Below are 20626 nucleotides of genomic sequence, written 5' to 3'. Positions count from 1 at the left end.
GCCAGGAAGGAAACCTACACTTTCCCCCTCACCAGGCCGTAAAAAGGTGCAACACCAGATTGGTGTGAGAAAAGGTAGGGTGGAAAGATGGAACTTTCATCCCCAATGGGCAAAAATGAGATCATAAGCACTGTGGTATCAATTAAGACTATGCAAGGAACCTAGGCTCTCACCTTATTCAGCAGTAATGAGATACTGCTCCACGTCCTTACTAGGGTGATGTATGAGGATGCTTAGTAGAGAGTAAGGAAATGATACCACTTAACTTGCAGTGTCAGTGGAAGCCAAGTGGGAACAGTGATGAGGTACTCCTTCCTACCTATACCAGGTCCTAAAAAGGTGGGTGCCTAGGAGAGGGTCACAATTCTTACCCCTGCTTTGGAGTAAGAAGAAGCAATTTTCCTGATCAGTGTCAACAAAGACTAAGTGGGAAACTTGGACTTCCACCCCCAACTGGCAGTAACAGACAGTACCCTCACTTCCCCTGTTGTTTCCATATCAGAGGAAGGCTGCTACTACAGAAGATTTGAATAAGATCCAAAGATATAACATAATACCAAAATGTCCAAGTTTAAATTTTAAACAATCACTCATCATGCCAAGAATCAGGAAAATCTCAAGTTGATAAGAAAAACTGTAATAGATGTCAACATCAAGATAATAGAAATGTTAGAATTGTCTAAAAAGAATTTGAAAACAAACATAATAACAATGCTTCAACAAGAAATTACAAGCTTAACACAAATTAAAAAAAAATAGAAAGTCTTAGCAATAATATAAAAAACATTTAGAAAAGAAATAGAAAATATAAATAATAAATGAATGGAAATTTTAGAATTGAAAAGCTCAGTAACTAAAAAATAAAAACCTCAGTGGATGGACTGAAAATAAAGGGAAGTACAGAGCAAAGAATCAGCAAACTTGAAGGTAGAAAGTACTGAATCTGAACATCATAGAGAAAATAGATTTTAAAAAATTTGAATAAAGCCTCAGAGACCTGTTGGAGTATAAAACATATCTGACATTCATGTCATCAAAGTCCTAGAAAAAAAGAAGAAAGAGTGGAGCTGAAAATATATTTGAAGAAATAATGTCTGAAAACTGCCCCAAATTAGCAAAAGCCAGAAACATACATATTAAAGAAGCTGAGAAAAGTCCAAATACAATAAATCCAAAGAAACCCATGCCCAGATAAATTGGTCAGATTTCTTAAAACTAAAGATAAACTTAAAAATCCTGAAAGCTATATAATTTTATTAATCAATGTCACCCCAATAAAATATATTGAAAGAAAATAAAAGTATATATCATAATTTGTGGGACATAGCTAAAGCCTTAATGACAGGATATTTATAGCACTAAATACTTGCAGGAGGGAAATGAGTGAGGGGTAAAGGGGGTCAAATATATGGTGAGGGAAGATGATTTGACTTTGGGTGGTGGGCACACAGTATAATATATACATTTGTGTCATAGAGAGCTACACCTGAAACCTATATGATCCTATTAACCAATGTCACCCCAATATTTTTTTTAAAAAAAGAACATAGGAAAGGTCTCAAATCAATAATTTAACTTCCTATATCAAGATATTGGATATAAAAGAGCAAAATAAAGCAAAAGCAAGCAAAGGAAGTAAATAATAAAGACAAGAGCAAAAATCGATTGAAGCATAAATAGGAAAATAGTAGAAGAGATAAAAAACTAAAACCTAGTTATTTGGGGGGAAAATCAATAAGCATGATAAACCTCCAGCAAGACTAACAATGAAAAAAGGGAAAAGACACCAATTACTAGTATCAGAAATTAAATAAGGGATAGTAATACAGACCCTGCAGACATCAAGAGGCTAATAAGGGAATACTGTGAACAACTATAATAATATAAATTCGACAATTTAGATGAAATAGACTATTTCCTTGACAATCATGTTACCACAACTAAACCAATATGAAATAGATCATTTGAATAGACCTATAACTATTAAGGCATTGAATTTAGAGTTTTAAAAACTCCTGCTAAACAAATATTCAGGTCCAGATATTTTCACTGAAGGATTCTACCAAATGTTTGAAAAAAGAGAGAACCCAGAAATCAACCCAAACCATTATGTTCAATTAATATTTGACAAAGGAGCCAAGAGCATACAATGGGGTCAAGAGAGTCTCTTCAATAAATGGTGTCGGGAAAATTGGACAGATACATGCAAAAAAAAAAAAAAATGAAACCAAACCACCAACTTACACCATACACAAGGATAACCTCAAAATGGATAAAATACTTAAATGTAAGTCATGAAACAATAAAAATCTTAGAAGCAGCCATGGGCAGCAAAATCTCAGACATCTCTCATAGCAATATGTTTACTGATACATTTCCTAGGACCTAAGGGAAAGGAAACTAAGGAGAAAATAAACAAATGGGACTACATCAAAATAAGAAAGAGAGCTACTGCATGGGAGAATATATTTGCCAATTACATATCTGATATAAGGAGCTAATTTCCAAAATATATAAGGAACTCATACAACTTTAAAAAAGGAAAACAAACAATCCAATAAAAAATCGGCAAAGGATCTAAATAGACTTTTCTCCAAAGTGGGCATACAGAAGTCCAAGAGACATATGAAAAAATAATGCTCAAAGTCACTAATCACCTGGGAGATGCAAATTAAAACAACAATGAGGTATCACCCTACACCTGTCAGAATGGCTATCATCAACAAATCAACAAACGACAAGTGCTGGCGAAGATGGGGAGATAGAGGAACCCTCATGCACTGCTGGTGGGAATGCTGACTGGTGTAGCGACTGTGGAAAACAGTATGGAGCTTTCTCAAAAAATTAAAAATGGACCTGCCATTTGACCCAGTGATCCCTATTCTAGGACTATATTCTAAGAAACTCAAAACACCAATCAGAAAGAATATATGCACCGCTATATTGATAGCAACACAATTTACCATAGCTAAGATTTGGAAACAGCCTAAGTGCCCATCAGCAGATGAGTGGATTAGAAAACTGTGGTACATCTACACAATGGAATACCATGCTGCTATAAAAAAGAAGGAACTCTTACCATTCACAACAACATGGTGGATGTGGAGAGCATTATGCTAAGTGAAATAAGCCAGTCAGAGAAAGATAAATATCACATGACCTCAGTCATTTGTGGAATATAATGAACAACATAAACTGATGAACAAAAATAGATTCAGAGACAGAGAAGCATGGAACAGACCCTCAAACCTCAGAGGAAAGGCAGGGGATGGGGAGGAGTAAGAGATCAACCAAAGGACTTGTATGCATGCATATAAGCTTAACTAATTGATACAGACAGTAGAGGGTGAGGTCATGTGCTTGGGGGTGGGAGTGGCTGGGGAGAAGTCAATGGGGGAAAAAGGAGACATGTAACACTTTAATCAATAAAGAATGAAAAAAGAAAGAATATATGCACCCCTATGCTCATAGTAGCACAATTTACAGTAGCTAAGATTTGGAAACAGCCTAAGTGCCCATCAGCAGATGAGTTGATGAAAAAGCTGTGGCACATTTGGAATACTATGCAGCTGCAAAAAAAGAAAGAACTCTTACCATTTGTAACAGCATGGATGGGACTGGAGGGTATTATGCTAAGTGATATAAGCCAGTCAAAGAAAGATAAGTGTTACATGATCTCACTCATATATGGAATCTAATAAACCAAATAAACTGATGATCAAAAATAGACCCAGAGTCATAGAAGCATGGAACAGACTAATGAATTTCAGAGGGAAGGTGGAGTTGGGGGGTGGGGAGTGATTTACTGGGGAACTTATATGCATAAATGGACACAGACAATAGAGTAGGTAAGGCCTGAGAAGGGCGGGTGTGGGGTGGAGGGGGTCAGTGGGGAAAACAAACAAATGGGACATCTGTAATACTTTCAACAATAAATTAAAAAAATAAATAGAATAAAACTTGATACCAAGTCTATAACTATCTTCTAGAAAATAGAAAAGGAAGAACCCCTCCTCATTTCATTTTATGAAGCTAGTCTTATTATTATCCTGACGACAAAACTAAAGATAATACAGGAAAGGAAAACTACAGACCAATGTCTCTCATAATCTTAGATGCAAAAATTCACAGAAGGGGTTTAGTTGTTTTTTGTGTTTTTTTTTTTCTTTCAGAAATAGATCATGAATGCACTTTAGATGAGCATCTCACCTCCAGAGATAATATTAAGAATGTCTCCAAGATTCAGGTTCTGCAGAGCATCTGTGTTCCCCATACCACTGTCTATTATACAGAATGTGTACCACTAAAAATAATATTTCGTTTAATTTTTACAAATATAACATCAGGTCCAAAATTTGGATAAACAAAAGTTTGAGACCAACTATCAAATTTAGATATTGTCTTCAGAACCCATTTTTGTAAACACATGTATTCTTTTTAGTCATAGTCCCACAGCATCTATCTTGGTCTCTCTCTCCCTTCATTGTATTGGAATTTACTACTCCAGTGGTCTCCAGCCTTCCACAATTTAAGAAAAGCATGGCACTTGCTTTTCCATCTCTCACTGGAAGGAGTAAAGTGGGGAGGAATAGAAAGCAGAATGGAGAAGAGGAGGGCAACAGATATAAGTCAGGTTTTGCTACAGCACTGAGGAGAGACTAAAGGCATTCCACATTGAGGAGTAATACAGGATGGGGCAAAAGTAAGTTTACAGTTGTTCGTATGCAAAATAATACAGTAATAAATAAATAAATAAATAATAATATAAGAATAAACTCTGTGTTTCACATACTCACAACTGTAAACCTACTTTTGCCCCACCCTGTATTTCTTGAATGCTTTCCTATATGTTAGTCATATTCTACTCGCGTTTGTGATCTGATCAAAATATAATATAATCCTTTTAAAATAAAAATACAGTATAATCAATTCTTGTGAAAAAGGATTTTTATTCGAAAATTTCTGTTATTAATTAAGAGAACCATTCTAACCTAAAGGTTTGTTAGTGTTGTTCTCATACCCACTCTTGACACCATCTCACCTGCAAAATATAGCGAATTTGCTGTTTTGTAAACTCTGACAATCCTTTAGGAATCAAGGATTCAATGTCTTCTGACTGTAAGAAAAGAGAATCTTATCCATTGAACAGTTACACATTATTATTTTAATCTTAGGGTCAGCAGTCCACAGACTTGTGCATTGGGCTTATTTTTAGGGACATCAAAAAACTTCACTTTTCATGTAATAGTTGCTACAAATTTCATTTCTAGCCTTATCAGTTCTTACTTTTAAAAAATAGCCCTAGCCAGTTTTGCTCAGTGGATAGAGCATTGGCCTGCAGACTGAAGGGTCCCGGATTCAATTTTGGTCAAAGGCACATGCCCGGGTTGTGGGCTCCATCCCCAGTGCGGGGGCGGAGGGTGCAGGAGGTAGCCAATCAATGATTCTCTCTCATCATTGATGTATCTATCTCTCCCTCTCCTTCCCTCTTTGATATCAATAAAAATATTTTTAAAAATAGATTATACTACACACACCATGGGAAGAATCCTCAATTTCAGGCACTTTAGGGAAAAGCTTTGGGCAACCAAATGGTCCATTGTTATTTTTTCAAAAGAGCAATTTAAAAACAAGATGATGGTCCTGGTCTCAGTTGGTTGGAGCATTGTCCTGTACACCAAAAGTTTGCGGGTTCGATCCCTGGTTGGGGCACATATGGGACGCAACCAATCTATTTTTCTCTTTCATCTCTCATTCTCTCTCTCTCTCTCTCTCTCTCTCTCTCTCTCTCTCTCTCTCTCTCTCTCTCTCTCTCTCTCTCTCACGCTCGCTCTCTCTCTCGCTCTCCCCCTTCCTCTCTCTCTCTCAAATCAGTAGAAACATATCTTAGGGTGAGAGATTAAAAAATAAAAAAATTTAAAAAATCAGAATAAGAGGATGGCTTCTTAAATCCCATTAAACACTTTACTTCAGTACCTCTCTAAAACCTTCTGGAAGTTTTGTTGTGTGTTAGATATGACATTTTAGAGGGTAATTTTAAACAATGAAAATTTGGAGAAATAAAATAATATTAAGGGTTGATGAAAATTTACACAGAGCTGTGGTGATTTTTGAAAGATGACGTTGCCACAGCAACAATGAGAATCTTCAACTAATTTTAAGTGAGAGGCTGTATTAAAGTAGGTATTTTTAAAGGCAATTTAAAGCTAACTAAAAAAAAAATGAAATAAATACAGTATATCAATAAATTGGAAACAAAGATAAAAATTAGCACAAAGGAGGCCATTGTGCTTTGTTACATTGAAATCTATTCGTTCTCTATTTTATGATTTATTCTATTAAAAGTAATTATTAACAAAATGTGCATATATAAGAGAAGTAATATTTGAAAAAATGCTTTTAGCTGCTATTTGTCATATAACATACAAGGTTTCAAAGTACATTAAAACTGAATTTGCTATTTATTTAGTTAATGTAGATTTTAGTTTTATAAAGCAGAGAATATGTGGTCAATTAAATTTTAAATATTCTGATAAGCAAAGACAAATTAAATCATAAAGTGACAGCTGATAAAACATTTTTGTGTGAATTATTTAAGATTATTGCTTTGACAGCCATTACAAAGATATAAATGACTATTTCATGTTAAAAGCAAAATTATCATTATTTCTTGTTCCATATTTGATGTTTAACTCTTTTTACACTTACCTCATCTGTGGACTCAAAGTCTTGTTTGCTGCAAGAATGAAAAAAATGATGGACAACCTTAGGGAAATATATACACTGATCATACATAAATGCTAATATTTTAATTACTTTATCTCACTTTTCAATATATCATAATAGTACCAATTCAATTTATAGTCCAAATAAATTTTTTTTAAATAACTGAAACGTCACTTCACAAATGTAAAGATAATTTTCTTGTAACTAGCTAATCTGTTAAAAATAAACAATACCCAAATAACAAACCAATAGAATATGCAGAATTGGTTACTACCATCATTAACACCAGTCTGTTTGAGTTTGGATGGCAATAAATACTGCCTGAATGAATAAATAATGATAATAATTGTTCTCTATTTAAACCTCCCCTTTCTCTTTGTATTGCTCCTTTTCAATGCTGATTCCAGTGATTTCAAGTTTTATCAAAATCCAGACTTGCAAAACAAGATTGAGAAATTTATTCAATATACATTACAGTATAAATGGCAGAGACAAAGTTTAAAGGGTATTTGAATATTTTCATAGGGACAGACCTTAAGCAACATGACCAAAATTTTATAATTAAAATTATTATATTTTAATATATTAAAATTAATATATTAAAGTTAAAATTTTATATTACAACTACTCACATTAGCTTATGAGTAATATATTGCTAATTGAAATAAATGGGTCACTCATTGGGCAAAACCTCTTACATGCGTTTAGAAAAATATGCAAGCTAATGTGGAGAAGAACTGAAGATTCCATTTCCCAAGACATGACTGCATATGTGCAATCATATGCATGTATGTATACATGTATGCATGTGGTATTTCCTTTGTTGCCCTCCAAAATAGAAATTGTGGGGAGGCCATAGCCAAACAAAATGAAGTATCTTCTACTTATTTAATGTTTTGCTAAAATAATCACATGCATATATTGGAAGGTAAAACAAGTTAAAATATGAATCACAATGCAGTTTTAGTAGTCTTGCACTACTGATAACTGGAATCACCACTTTATTAAAATTGCAATTCCAATGCCGAACTAGTACACAGGTCTCTAGTCCCTTACTTTTTTCTACAAATAAGAAAATAATACAAAGAAATAAAGCAAGAAGCACTGGAATATTAAACAGTAACCAGAATGGTTTCATGAGACAGCTTTCCTTAATTTTGACCCTGGAGCCCACTCCTTGCTGAATTGTAATTTGGAAAGAAAAGTGGAGACAAAAGGGGAGGGAGGGAGAAAGGAAAAAGAGCAGAGCAGGGAGGTGGAAAGGTCACTGTGGATTACATCTCTATTCAGCACTGGGAGTTGGTGTCTAGAATTACACTGGCGGGGGGTGGGGGGAATAGAATGGCACTCACTTTATACCATCTCATCTCCTAAGTAGAAAGAAATGTAACATGGAAAAATAAACAACAACAAAAAAAAGAGAGAGAGAGAGAAAGGAAGGAAGAAAAGAGGGAAAGAACGAAGAGAAAGAAACTGACAACCTTAAGATAAACAGAAACATATAAACACCTCTCCATCTTGGAGAGTTTATTAATGTTGTGGATGCTAGCTTTCAATTTTGTTTTTGTTATTTTTAGCTACTCTAGGAATTAAATTAAAAGTTTTGCAGTCTTTAATTACACATTTAGGTCATCCACGTATATTTATGAAAGTTCTTTAAAGACCTCAGATTAAAATTTACCTGGATGATTATTATGAAATAACTGAACTTTCCTTGTCTAGCTACTTCTTCTACTTATATTTAGTATGAGACTAATAAATTTAGAATATATTGAACTCTAATTCTGTAAATCTTTATTTAGTAGAGACTTTGTCAAGGCCACATGCTCTGAACTCTTTTGGGGCAATACAAAACACAAGTATTATCTTGTAGTTTATACAAACATAATTGTTTCAAGACAAAATTTGCACAACATAAAATTGGTCTAAATTCTGTGACATTTGAAATTTGATGATTCAAATTTTTTATAATTTCTTAAAATTCTCAGCAATATTTTAAACATTTTGGAATACATATCTAGTATTGAAAAGTTAAGTGATTTGCCCAAAGAGAAAGGCTCTCAGAGTATAGGTACTAGTCCCAGATTTTGCCACTTTTGTAGCCCTAGGTCAGCGATTTTCAATCTTTTTAATCTCATTGCACACATAAACTAATTACTAAAATTCTGTGGCACACCAAAAATATATATTCTATTTTCTGCCTTTCCGACAAAAATATAGGTATAATTTTGATTCATTCACACTGGATGGCTACTGTTGTGTTGGTTGTTGTCATTTTTTAAATTATTTTATTCTTTATTGATTAAGGTATTACATATGTGTTTCTTTGACAATATAAGGGAAAGAGGTCAGTGCTCCTGACTAAACAGTCAGGTATTGCATGTTTTGAAAATTCTTGCGGCATACTGGTTGAAAATGCTGCCCCAGGTCAAATGCTTCTCAAACTTGAGAATGTATCAGAATCCTCTGGGGTGCTTGTTGCTGGGCACTACCCTCAGAGTTTCTCATTCTGTAGGTCTGTTTCCAAGCTCTCACATGATGCAGATGCTGCTTGTAAGTATATGTCTTGCATCATTTATTGCTTATAAGAAATCTATGCGATAAGAATTATTTATTATAACTCCCATTTTACCAATGAAGAAACCAAGAAACAGAGGTTAAACATATTACCTGTTATTACACATTTAATATGTAACAAAAGCTGGGATGTGAGCTCAACCTATGAACTCTGGATCTAGAATCAGGGTACTTAAGATTATGTCTCTATATGCTCTTGATTTGATAATGTGATGCTTTGATACAAACATTCACAGGACATTATTAATGTACAGAAGGGGAGCACCAAAACCAAAATGAATATCTAAGGAAGACTTTGTAGAAAAGCTAAGTCATAATTTATAGCTAAAGAGTACTCAAAATGTTTTAATTCATCTCAAGCACTTAGAAGGTATGTGACCTTAAGTCAATAACTTTCTCTCTTTGAGTCTTCATTTGAAACTTTCTAGGGTAATTGTGTCAATTAGATAATATTTAAAAAGCACAGAGTGTAGTACATAGTAGACAATAAATAATTAACTACTCAGAGTGAAGGGGAAGGTTTTAAGGTATGTGACTTATAAAAATGGATGAATCTGTGAAACAGTAGTTTGGGTAATCAGAGAATGTGCTGATTAGTATAAACAGTAATGAACACATAGCTTTGAAGATGGGAATCATGTGCTAGCAGTAGGATTGGATCTTGTACCATCAATGTAATATCTTAAAATAAGTTATAGTTTATCATGAATTTTTTGAGCTGCTTGCCCAAGAGGCTGCATTTGCCATCAAAATACATTACAAAAGAACATATATAGAATTTTTTACTGATCCTAGAAGGGCTTATGTGATCTCTTTGATGATTTTCATAAAGTAAATTAACTCTTAAAATGAAACATTTGCTATATCTGCATATATAATTGTGCTGTTTCTCCATTAAAAGTACTAGAGTTTTGCTGTGGACCTAAAAATGCTCTAAAAATAGTCTGTTAAAAATACTAGAGTATTATAAATGTTTGATTAGGTACATTATCAAGGCAAATAATATATTAACCATACCTTCCTCCAATTCTCTGCAAATGTTCTAACAGGCAGTGATATAGATCTGCATTTTTGCGGTTTAGATCAGCAAGTAACTCTCCAAAATATTTGGGATCCAATTTTTCAGGGCCATCGTCCTGAATTATCACCTGAAGAAAACATCAACCTCAATTATAAACAATATTAAGTATTTCTAAATTCACAGATGTTTTGATATGAAATGAAAAACATGAAATAACTATTAATACAAGTAACTAATTACAAAGTCATCTCATGAATCAAGCCACAATTTTTTTTGCACTGGGGTATACATTTTTAAATATAGGATGAATTTAAAGTAAAGCAACATTGTGATAACATTTTAAATTTCATTTCATACAAGTCTAAGTGACCTAATAAATGCAAAACTTGGATAATTTATATAAAAATTCTGGAACATAGATGCTTAAGTAAAGCAGTAAAACAAGTAAATAAAAATCTCTGAATTGCACATTATCACCACATGGCTTACCTATCTGTCCCATTTTGGAAAAGAAAATGTGAACTATTTGAATTATACTGACTATGGAAGAATTAATTTCATTTGGAATTGCATCTTCTCAGTGAAAGTTTGATTTGTTAGTATATCTTAAAGTTAGATTAAATAAGCCTTTTCAATGTAATGTGTTTTTTTTTTTTTTTTTTTTTAAATATATTTTATTGATTTTTTACAGAGAGGAAGGGAGAGGGATAGAGAGCCAGAAACATCGATGAGAGAGAAACATCGACCAGCTGCCTCCTGCACACCTCCTACTGGGGATGTGCTCGCAACCAAGGTACATGCCCTTGACCGGAATCGAACCTGGGACCTTTCAGTCTGCAGACCGACGCTCTATCCACTGAGCCAAACCGGTTTCGGCTCAATGTAATGTGTTTTTATGTATTTCTTATTGGAGTCCCTCCATTTATTATTTGGATTGAAAAGCCAATCAATTTGACGTTGGAAAGAGTAACATAGGGCCAAATGTAGAGAATTCTTGGACCCAGGACACTTTTGAAATCCTAAACACAAAATACTCTGAGTAATATCCTAAATAAGATCTATTTTAATAACTTTATGTTGTTTGGTCCCAATCTTTTCTACATTTTTATCCACCTTGCCTCTGACCTCTAAAACAACACTACTTGGATGTTAATAACTTAGGCTGCATTTCAGACTATCTTTGATATTGCATGTGGGACCAAAGGTGCCCTATAAACACACATATTCCTAAGTATATGTATGATAAATATACTTCAGGTTTGACCAATGATATTTTCTTTTCAACCCATCCTCTGGATGCAGACCCTAAAAAATCATGCATGCTGAGGCAATTGGAAAGATTGCAAAATAAACAAAGATGAGCATTCATAATTATGTCTGTGATATTATAATCCATTTATAAAATAAAGATAAATGGGAAAAAGCCATACTCAATACACAGTATAGTATGATCATGTTTGTATTAAGATATACATTTTTCACATTTTTAAAGGTCTGAATGAATACATTACAATGTTATCTTGTCCATGTACCCTTTCAAGTTACTTTCTTAGAGAAGTAATGATTATTTCCTAAACAGAGTAGTCTTCATTACACAGTATATTAAAATGTCATAGAATTAATAAGTTATATGTATTCAATATAAAACCTTTAAAAGTTTACATGACCATAATAATATATTCTATTTCCCAACATGTTCTCTGTTCCAGCAATAGTAGATTACACTTTCCAGGGCATACATCACATTATTGTGGCTTCTAGACTTACATTTTTGCTACTTTGAATACTCTTCAACAATTGCTGTGTATCCAAATCTTACCCATCCTTTGAAATGCATCTCAAGATCCACTGCCACCATGAAAACTGAAACTATTCTAGCCAACAAGATAATTCAATTTAGCTCTTTGTACTCAAATATCTTGAATTTTTTTTTAAATTTCTTTATTGATTAAGTTATTACATATGTGTCCTCATCCCTCCATTAGCCTCCCCATCCCCCCCACTTATGCCCTCACCCCCCCCCATTGTCTGTGTCCATTGGTTGGGCTTATATGCATGCATACAAGTCCTTTGGTTGATCTCTCCCCGTTACCCCCCACCCTCCCCTACCTTCCCTCTGAGGTTTGACTGTCTGATCAATGTTTCTCTGTCTCTGGATCTGTTTTTGTTATGAATTTTTTCATATTATTTTACACATGTAAATCTTATTCTCCCAGCACCCTCTCCCTACCTAAAAGAAATAAGCAAACTTAAGAGTAAAAGAATGAATCATATTTTTGGTATATCCCATAGTATCTAGCACAATACTTATTGAACACTCTATAGTTGCTCATTAAGTACTTATTAAATTGAAAGTCATCTACCTGGTTAGAAGTGACCCCAGATACTAGCTGATTCTGGAAAAAGTTCTTTTTTTTTTTTTTTTGCAGGTTTCTCTCTTAAAGCAGCTAACTAAGAATGATTAAGAATAAAAGAAAAGATAAAGAAAAAAGGCATAAAAGAGCATAGGCAACATTTCCTCAACAATATCATAGTAATCCCTTTTACCCATTTCCCTAAGTTCAGTAATTATAGCAACTAACCTGAACTCCTTGTAGAGTTGGAAACTGATATTTGAGTTCTACCTAGGTTTCTAGATCTTGGGAGACAGATTCTTAACAACAGGCCCCCACGGGAAACAAAGGTCTAATTAAGCAAATCTGTATTCAGAGTAATCATGAATACTTCTGATTTTATATTTCATTCATACATTTCTCCCTTATGGACCATCTATATAGTCACCAAACTGAGTCTGCTCTCTATGTTTCTGTTGCAATTTTGTTTGGTGGTTGCCAAAGGGGCTTGGGGAACTGGGTGAAAAAAATGAAGAGATAAAGGAGTACTAATTGGTAGTTATAAAAATAGTCACAAGATGTAAAGTACAGCATAGGGAATAGTCAATAATATTGTGATAACTATGTATGGGGCCAGATGGGTACTTGAAATATCAGGAGAAACATTTTGTAAAGTATATGATTGTCTAACCAACCAGTATGCTATACACAGGAAACCAATACAAAATAATATTGAAAGTAAACTGTAATTGAAAAAAAAAAAGTCAAGTCCGGCCGCTGTGATTCAGTGGTTGAGCATGGACCCATGAACCAGGAAGTCGAGGTTCAAATCCTAGTCAGGGCACAAGCCCAGGTCGAAGGCTTCATCCCCAGTTGAGGGCCTGCAGGGGGCAGCCGATCAGTGATTCTCATCATTGATTTTTCTATCTTGCCCTCTCCCTCCCTCTCTCTGAAATCAATGAAAAAGCATTTTTTAAAAGAAAAAAAAATCAAGCTTAGCTGGATAAGAGGAAAATCTAGCTATCATGTCAATGTCATTCCATTGATCCTTGGTGTTGCTGGCCAAATAGATACCATTTTCCTACCCCTTCTAAAACTAAGTTTTCCAAGTAGAAGGATTTTATTTAGCCAAGGATATTGAAGTACTGAGCTCCCCTGTTAGAATCTCCAAACAACTAATTTGATATGTTTAGTGTTTTGCACATTTTTTTCTAATAGGGGATTATAATCCCTTCATCATAATGTGAAAATTCTTCCTTTTTTCCTTCAAGTTTGATTCATTTGACATAGTACTTCCATCATTTCAAATTGTCTTGAAATATTTATTTCTTTTTGCACAAATATTTTCCTAGCATTGCACTTCATACTAGTAGACCTTTTATGTACATAAGTCTTCACCCACATGAATCTTAATGCCATTACTAAAACTTTTACTCAATGTGACTTCGATGTGGTGGAAAATGTAGGTACCTAAATAGAGAATCACAGAGCTCAGGACAAGGAATGATTTACATTAACATTGTGTTTGTTTCATATTTAGAAAGCAGTGTTAAAAGTTACTAAAGGTAAGTGATTTTATTTTGAGAAATTATATTAATAACTACTGTTTATTAATCTCTTACCATGTGCCAGGCATTGTGCTGTAAACTTTGTGTAAATATTAAACGAAGTAATGCTGTCTTGTAACCACTAAACAATATTGCCTCCCCAGATGACCTCTTCTGTTTATTTTCATTGCAATTCCAATCTTCCTAACTGCGTTATTTTGGAGGTTAGTTGTTTGATTTTATTAGTTTGAAACTATGCTAAGTATGCCTGAAATTCAAATAATAAATTTTAATCAGCTAGAGAAAAGGTAAGAGCATTAGAATTAAATAATTAGTTCTTTTGGCAAAAGACATGTCAAGGTGGAAAAGAAGAGAACACAATTTCACTCCTTTGTGTATATATTCATTCTCAGTTTTGTACAACTTACACTTTACAATAACATTTGAATAACACTCAGTAAAATCCAAAAAACAGCTGAGTTCAAAAGTTTGGAGGAGAGAGGACAGGCAGAAGTCAGCTTCTAATCTACTGTTAAATCTTTGACTGGACTATGCTCAACAATAAGATGACATTTTCTAACCATGAACTGTGATGTGCCAGTTCACAATATTTTCCATTTACTAAATCACAGGTCTTTAGAGCTTCTTAGTTTTATTTTAACTGTTTGTAGGTATGTTTTGAGATGTCTTTTAGAATTTGCTCAAAGTCATGCTCATATATATATTAACACATTTTTTAATTCTCAAAGAGGAATAATGAAAAATTTATAATAAAATAACATGACACCATGAAAATGTAATCTACAAACTGAGAGTAATAAGAGCCATCCTCTGGTTACCTTTAAAAAGCCAATATAGGGAGCCTCCCAAGCCAACTTGAGTTTGGGGTCAGAATAATGGTAGAAAAATGGGTAGAGGTTTTCTTTCTGTGATAATAGTGAGTTGATAAGGTATTTGAGATATGTGCATACCACATATCTACTCTTCTGCCTAAGGAATGAGAGCTATTTTGAATGTCAATTTTGGATAATAGATTTAACTTTTTATATATAAACAGGAAAGAGGTACAAACTGTATTGAAGAACAGTTGTTTCCAAATATGCAAAATGTGATATTTCTCAAAACATTACAACAAACTAAAGATTATTTAATTAGATAATTATTTGACTATAATAATGGCCAAGCAATCCAACATCTTGTCTCTGATTGTAGGTAAAAAAAAAAAAAAAACAACCCTCAAAAAATTTTGATTAGAATTGCTGCCACAAACCTAAGGCAAGGCAACAATATTTAGGTATGAAAGCAGACATAAATTAGTGATCATTTCTCAGATAATTTGTAGAAAGGAAGTACTTTGTAAAGAGAAAACTTGGGCCTCACCTCACTATTGCCTTGGAAGTTCTTGTCCTGGTTCCAGTTTGGGGTTTTATTTCTTATTTGTGGTCTATGATATTCCAGGAGTGGAATTTCTTGCTACCATTTACTTTATATTAACTTTGATATTTAAAGATGATACTTTTGACCAACCATATTTACAAAGTTTAATGGTAGTGATAATTGAGGCCTGCAGATAGTAGGTACAGAATAGTTACAGGTTTTGGCTGAGCTATCTAAATATTCTTGCCTGCTCCTTCCTCTCAAACTTAATGGCACACATTTGTGAGAAATGTTGCTCAGCACTAGGGATAGTTTGTAAGCAAGATACAGTCACAACCCAGTAGTATAGGGTGTTGGCTTAATTAAATTTATTACCACTAGGTAACTGGCTTAAGTGTGTGCATTTTTCACCTATTTAGAAGGGTTGCTCAGCAGATTATAAAGTGCTTAAAATGCCATGTTATAGAAAAGGTATCATACATAAATGCCTACTCCTCTTAAAGGTCATGGACATGTTAAGTAACAAAGTTTGTTCTGCTTAGACCTTAGTGGGTAGTAACTTTTTGTTACATAAAAACAAAAAACATCAGTATTAATAAAAGATTTACAATGTATAGATTTATTATCCCCCCCAAAGCTCATAATGATATGGTAACATTTTATTTTATTTATTTATTTTAAAATTTATCTTTATTGTTGAAAGTATTATAGATGTCCCCCTTTTCCCCCACTGAACCTCTCCACCCTGCACCCGCCCCTCCCAGGCTTTCACCACACTATGATATGATAACATTTTAGATAAATAAGGTTACTGCTTCATTTATTTTGCTTAGATTTGGGACAGTTAATAACTGTTAGACTGACTGAGATCATGGTTAATCGAGTAGACATTAATCCCTGTGAAATTAAATACATTTTAGGTACAATGTCATTTGGCTAATAGGGTAAAAAAAAATAGTGTCCTATTTTGTACCACAAGAAGAAATCGTGGCTAGAGAAAATGTCAGAATTTTAGGTTCTGAAAATTTTCACTGCTATAGACATTTTAGTAAAACTATGTTGCATTATACGGTACATGGTACACAGATTTTCAACAAATGTTGTCACTGAATTGAATGTACTGTATAACAATCACAATTCTAAAATGAAGATTTTACTCCTAACAACAGCTCTGTACTTGAAATAAAACCCTAATTTAATTTTCTATATGAATAAACCTAGGCAGCAAGGCGCTTAAGTGAAAAAAGAATGGAAATTGGAGCCGAAAGTGGAGTTCCCACTTCCTAGTTTTATATTAAGTATATTGCTTAAACTTTCTGAACTTCAGTTTTCTCAACTAGAAAATGTAGGTAACTTAATACCTACTATTTTTTTCTTTAGGTAAAATGTTAAACCATCATATAAGCAATGGTCTTATTTAACTTAAGGCATATGGACAATTTGTTATTGGAATAATGATAGAAAAATATTTAAAAGATTGGTATCAGTCTATGAGGGCTGAAGATGTAGTAGAAATAAAAAAAATGAAGGTAATGAAGAACCATGAGGACAGAGTATGGGAAATACCACTGATATGAGTGGTGACGTTCTCATAGATAATTCCAGGTCAGGGGTCACTGGGAAATGGAGAAAATTGCAAGCTTGCCAATGAAACTATGAAAAGATAGGGAGAGTGGCTAGAAGGTCAGTAGATAGTGGTAATACAAGTCAAGAGGGCTCATGTATATGGATTGCAGGGTTTTAAACAGAGGAGATAATTGATCAACAAAAACCAGAACAAGTATAAAATTGCATTGAGAAAAGAATTAGCAGAAGCTACATAGAAAACCAAACAAATAAAAAATAGGAAAATATTAATACCAGCAAAAAATAGTTATAATAATAAAAGAACCACAAAATTGTTCAGCAACAAACAATACTTTCATGTCAATAATAACAAACACAGAATATTGATTTAGATAAAAATTGGGATTTATAGAACTAAATTCTATGTATCAGAGTTATTAAGAGATAACATACAACATCAAAAAATCAAGAAATAGCAGCATAAGTATATGCATACTATTTAGGTGTATGGAGTTAAATACCAGAAGAAAAAGCTAAGAGTTGAAAATGATTGCCTCTGGGGGAATCAGGTGTGCATGAAGAAGGTTGGAACAGGAAATTGCTGTTTCTTATATATCTTTTACTATTTGACCTTTTAAGCATTATAGGGATTACTCTAATTAAAAAAAAATAAAAGCTATTTTAAAGAGCTATTAAATAACAATTCTTGTTTGCCATAAAACAAGAGTTCAAAGGAGCACCAGAGCAGGAAGTAGGAGGAGACAGATAAGGGTGGTGTTTGGAAAAGATGGGCTCAACATAGATAGGAATTAAATTTTTGGAAACAATAGGAGGGGACAGAGGTCTGGACAAAAGACATTTATTTTCAATAATAGGGGTGAAGAAGGCAATTAATATGGAGAGGAATATGAGTCACATGTTAATAAGTAAGGGAGCTGCTGAGTTTATAGAGCTAAACAGCCCAGAGATTCCATCATTAGTGAAGGACTTATGTTAAATAAGCACTGTGGAAAGCTGCTTGGACACTTTCCAGAAAACAAAACAAAACACACCTGACACTAAGATCTATGCTGTCTTGATATTGATAAAAACTGAATTTTCAGATGAAAAGCATCCAAGTTGGAGTATTTTCCTTTGGCAATAACACTATCCAAGTAATCAGGACTGTTCTTTGTGTATCCTCCCATGACTCTTAAAGGTTTCTTGGAAGCCTTGAGCCAAGTGGAAAAGAGTTGCACATATGATATACATAATTATTTGAGTCTTCCTAATAACCACCACCTGTATGACAACTTGTAAAATGAGTTCAGCTGAGTTTTCCCCTGTCACTAACATGTGTGAAATTATCTATTTCTTGCAAATGGCAGGGAAATTATCACAGTGTGTTATTCTTAATGTCCTCAGGAAAGAAATGTGATCAGTAATGTTTTGAATTTGAAACCAAAATGATGATGCTTCTAGGGAAAACATACATAGATTAGTTTTCTAAAAAATATTTTGAAACCAGGTTTTTGCGCATCTTATTGTCAAAAATATTTTAATATATTTTGCTTTGTGGAAAGCACTTTAGTTTTATTTTAAAATATCATTAAAATGAGAAAATATCAATATAATTTCTTATATTTATGCTTGGAAAGATTTGTGGCATAGGGTTTGGGGAGGGAGAAGATAGAAAATTGGACATTCATTTGAGTACACTTTGTGCTTGACACTAAGCCAGGTACTTTAGATATTTTATCTCATTGAACTGTATTGTAGATATACTACACATTAAGTATGATTCTCCCTCTTGTATAGATGGGGAAACTGAGGTTCAGTTTAGTTAAGTCAGTTACTTCAGTCCAGTTAAATCAAACACCTAAGATCATACAGCGCAGGCTTTTATAACGCCAAATAATTGAATTTAAAGTCCATAATTTATTATGCTACCTCCAATTATAATTGAACTCTAAACACAAACTAAAAATGGGCCAACTTTTAGTTTTAAAAGAGCCTAACTTACTTCTGCTCTATTAATCCTTAAAGAGACTCTTCTGCCATGTGGAAGAGACATATAAACACCAAGGAACCTAGGTGAGACAACTTACTCCCTATCATCCCTTGTCCATGGGATCTGCACAGCCAAGTTACTCTTCACTCTGACCAAGAATGGATCCAATCCTATGTAACCCCATACAAGTAGAATTACCACATCTAAGATTCTTAGGGCACTGTTCTATTTTTAGCAGCACTTCAACTTGATCATCAGAAGCTATTGAAAAACTAGAAAAATGCTATCTATACCAAAAAGCCACCAGCATTTGACAAATCTCAAACTGAAGTATGAATAATAAAATAGAAAGTAATATATTAGTTACCCAACTCTACCCATTTTTAAAATAGACAATATCTGGTCTGGTCAAATACATTATTAGTTGTACTGAGCTAATGAAAGAATATAGCATCACCATTGCCACTAGTCAAGATTCTTAATCCTAGCATATTATTCCCATCTCTGATAACTGCTCCTCACTCCCTTCCTACTGTCATGACACCTTCTTCATCTGATCACTGTGAGAATAAAATTAATCAGTATGCCAATCTGTCTTGTACAAAGCTGCTAGGATTAACCTCCTAAAGCACACCTATCAGTATTTTCCTACGTAATAACCTTCACTCACTCTGCACTGCCTACCAAATAAAGTTCAACATTTTAAACTTAACATTTGAGCCTCATGATCTAGTACTCCTCATTCTGTCTTCCTTTCCATACAAACCAAACCACTAAATGAAAACCGATTCCTGAAGCCCAAAATGTAAATTCCCAAACTTATAACCTTTTGCATGTAATTCCCTCTTACGATGTCAACTCTATGCCACACCATAATACCACATATAAAAATTGGCTCACTCTTCAAAGCCCAGTTCAATTCCTGCCTCCACAACAAAGCTTTCCTTGACCTTCTAGCTGAAATTAATTTTTTCTCTTTTCTGTTCTCAAAGCACATTGCTTGTTCCTTTTTTTATGACAGAAGACACTTAGTTTTGTGTTATGTTTTAACTTTGCCATTTCTCTATTAGATAGTAAACACCTATAAGAAATGTGATAATGCTTTACCCACTTTAATATTTTTCATAGTACCTGGCATGAAGATTTAATGTTTATAAATAATAATTGCTACTAAAAACTAAGAACTACTGTTTTGTTAAGTACTTACCAATGGCACTCAACTATGGTAAGTGCTTAACATACAAAATATAATTTATTCTTAGAATAGCTTGTAAGAAATGGATGATGTAAAATCTTTATTTTAAAATGAAGAAACTGAAGCAAATTATAAGATTTAACTATATTTCAAGTGACTTAATCTAATAAGATAGTTCAGAGAAAATATAATTCTAGGCCTTTATAGATTGAAAAAAGATGGATTTTTAAATTAATTGCGGTTCTTTTTGACAAATACAGATAAAGTGCATATTTCAAATTCACAGCCCTTAGA

At 33.6% G+C, this 20626-nt stretch overlaps 1 protein-coding gene across 1 annotated transcript in view; it reads right to left on the bottom strand.

Moving 5' to 3' along the window:
• Window positions 1–20626, bottom strand: part of POF1B (POF1B actin binding protein) — a 74850-nt gene that overhangs the window by 18599 nt on the left and 35625 nt on the right. Inside the window, exons 7-9 of the mRNA XM_028133611.2 lie at window positions 10321–10451; window positions 6709–6736; window positions 5042–5116 (exon numbers count right to left, since the gene is read on the bottom strand). Coding sequence (XP_027989412.2) covers window positions 5042–5116; window positions 6709–6736; window positions 10321–10451 — 234 coding nt within the window. The remainder of the gene's footprint in view (window positions 1–5041; window positions 5117–6708; window positions 6737–10320; window positions 10452–20626) is intronic.

The sequence above is a fragment of the Eptesicus fuscus genome, chromosome 1 (assembly GCF_027574615.1).
Source record: "Eptesicus fuscus isolate TK198812 chromosome 1, DD_ASM_mEF_20220401, whole genome shotgun sequence".
Classification (NCBI taxonomy): Eukaryota; Metazoa; Chordata; class Mammalia; order Chiroptera; family Vespertilionidae; genus Eptesicus; species Eptesicus fuscus.
Note: the sequence above shows the minus strand (reverse complement) of the source record. Positions and strands in the feature narration are given on the sequence as shown.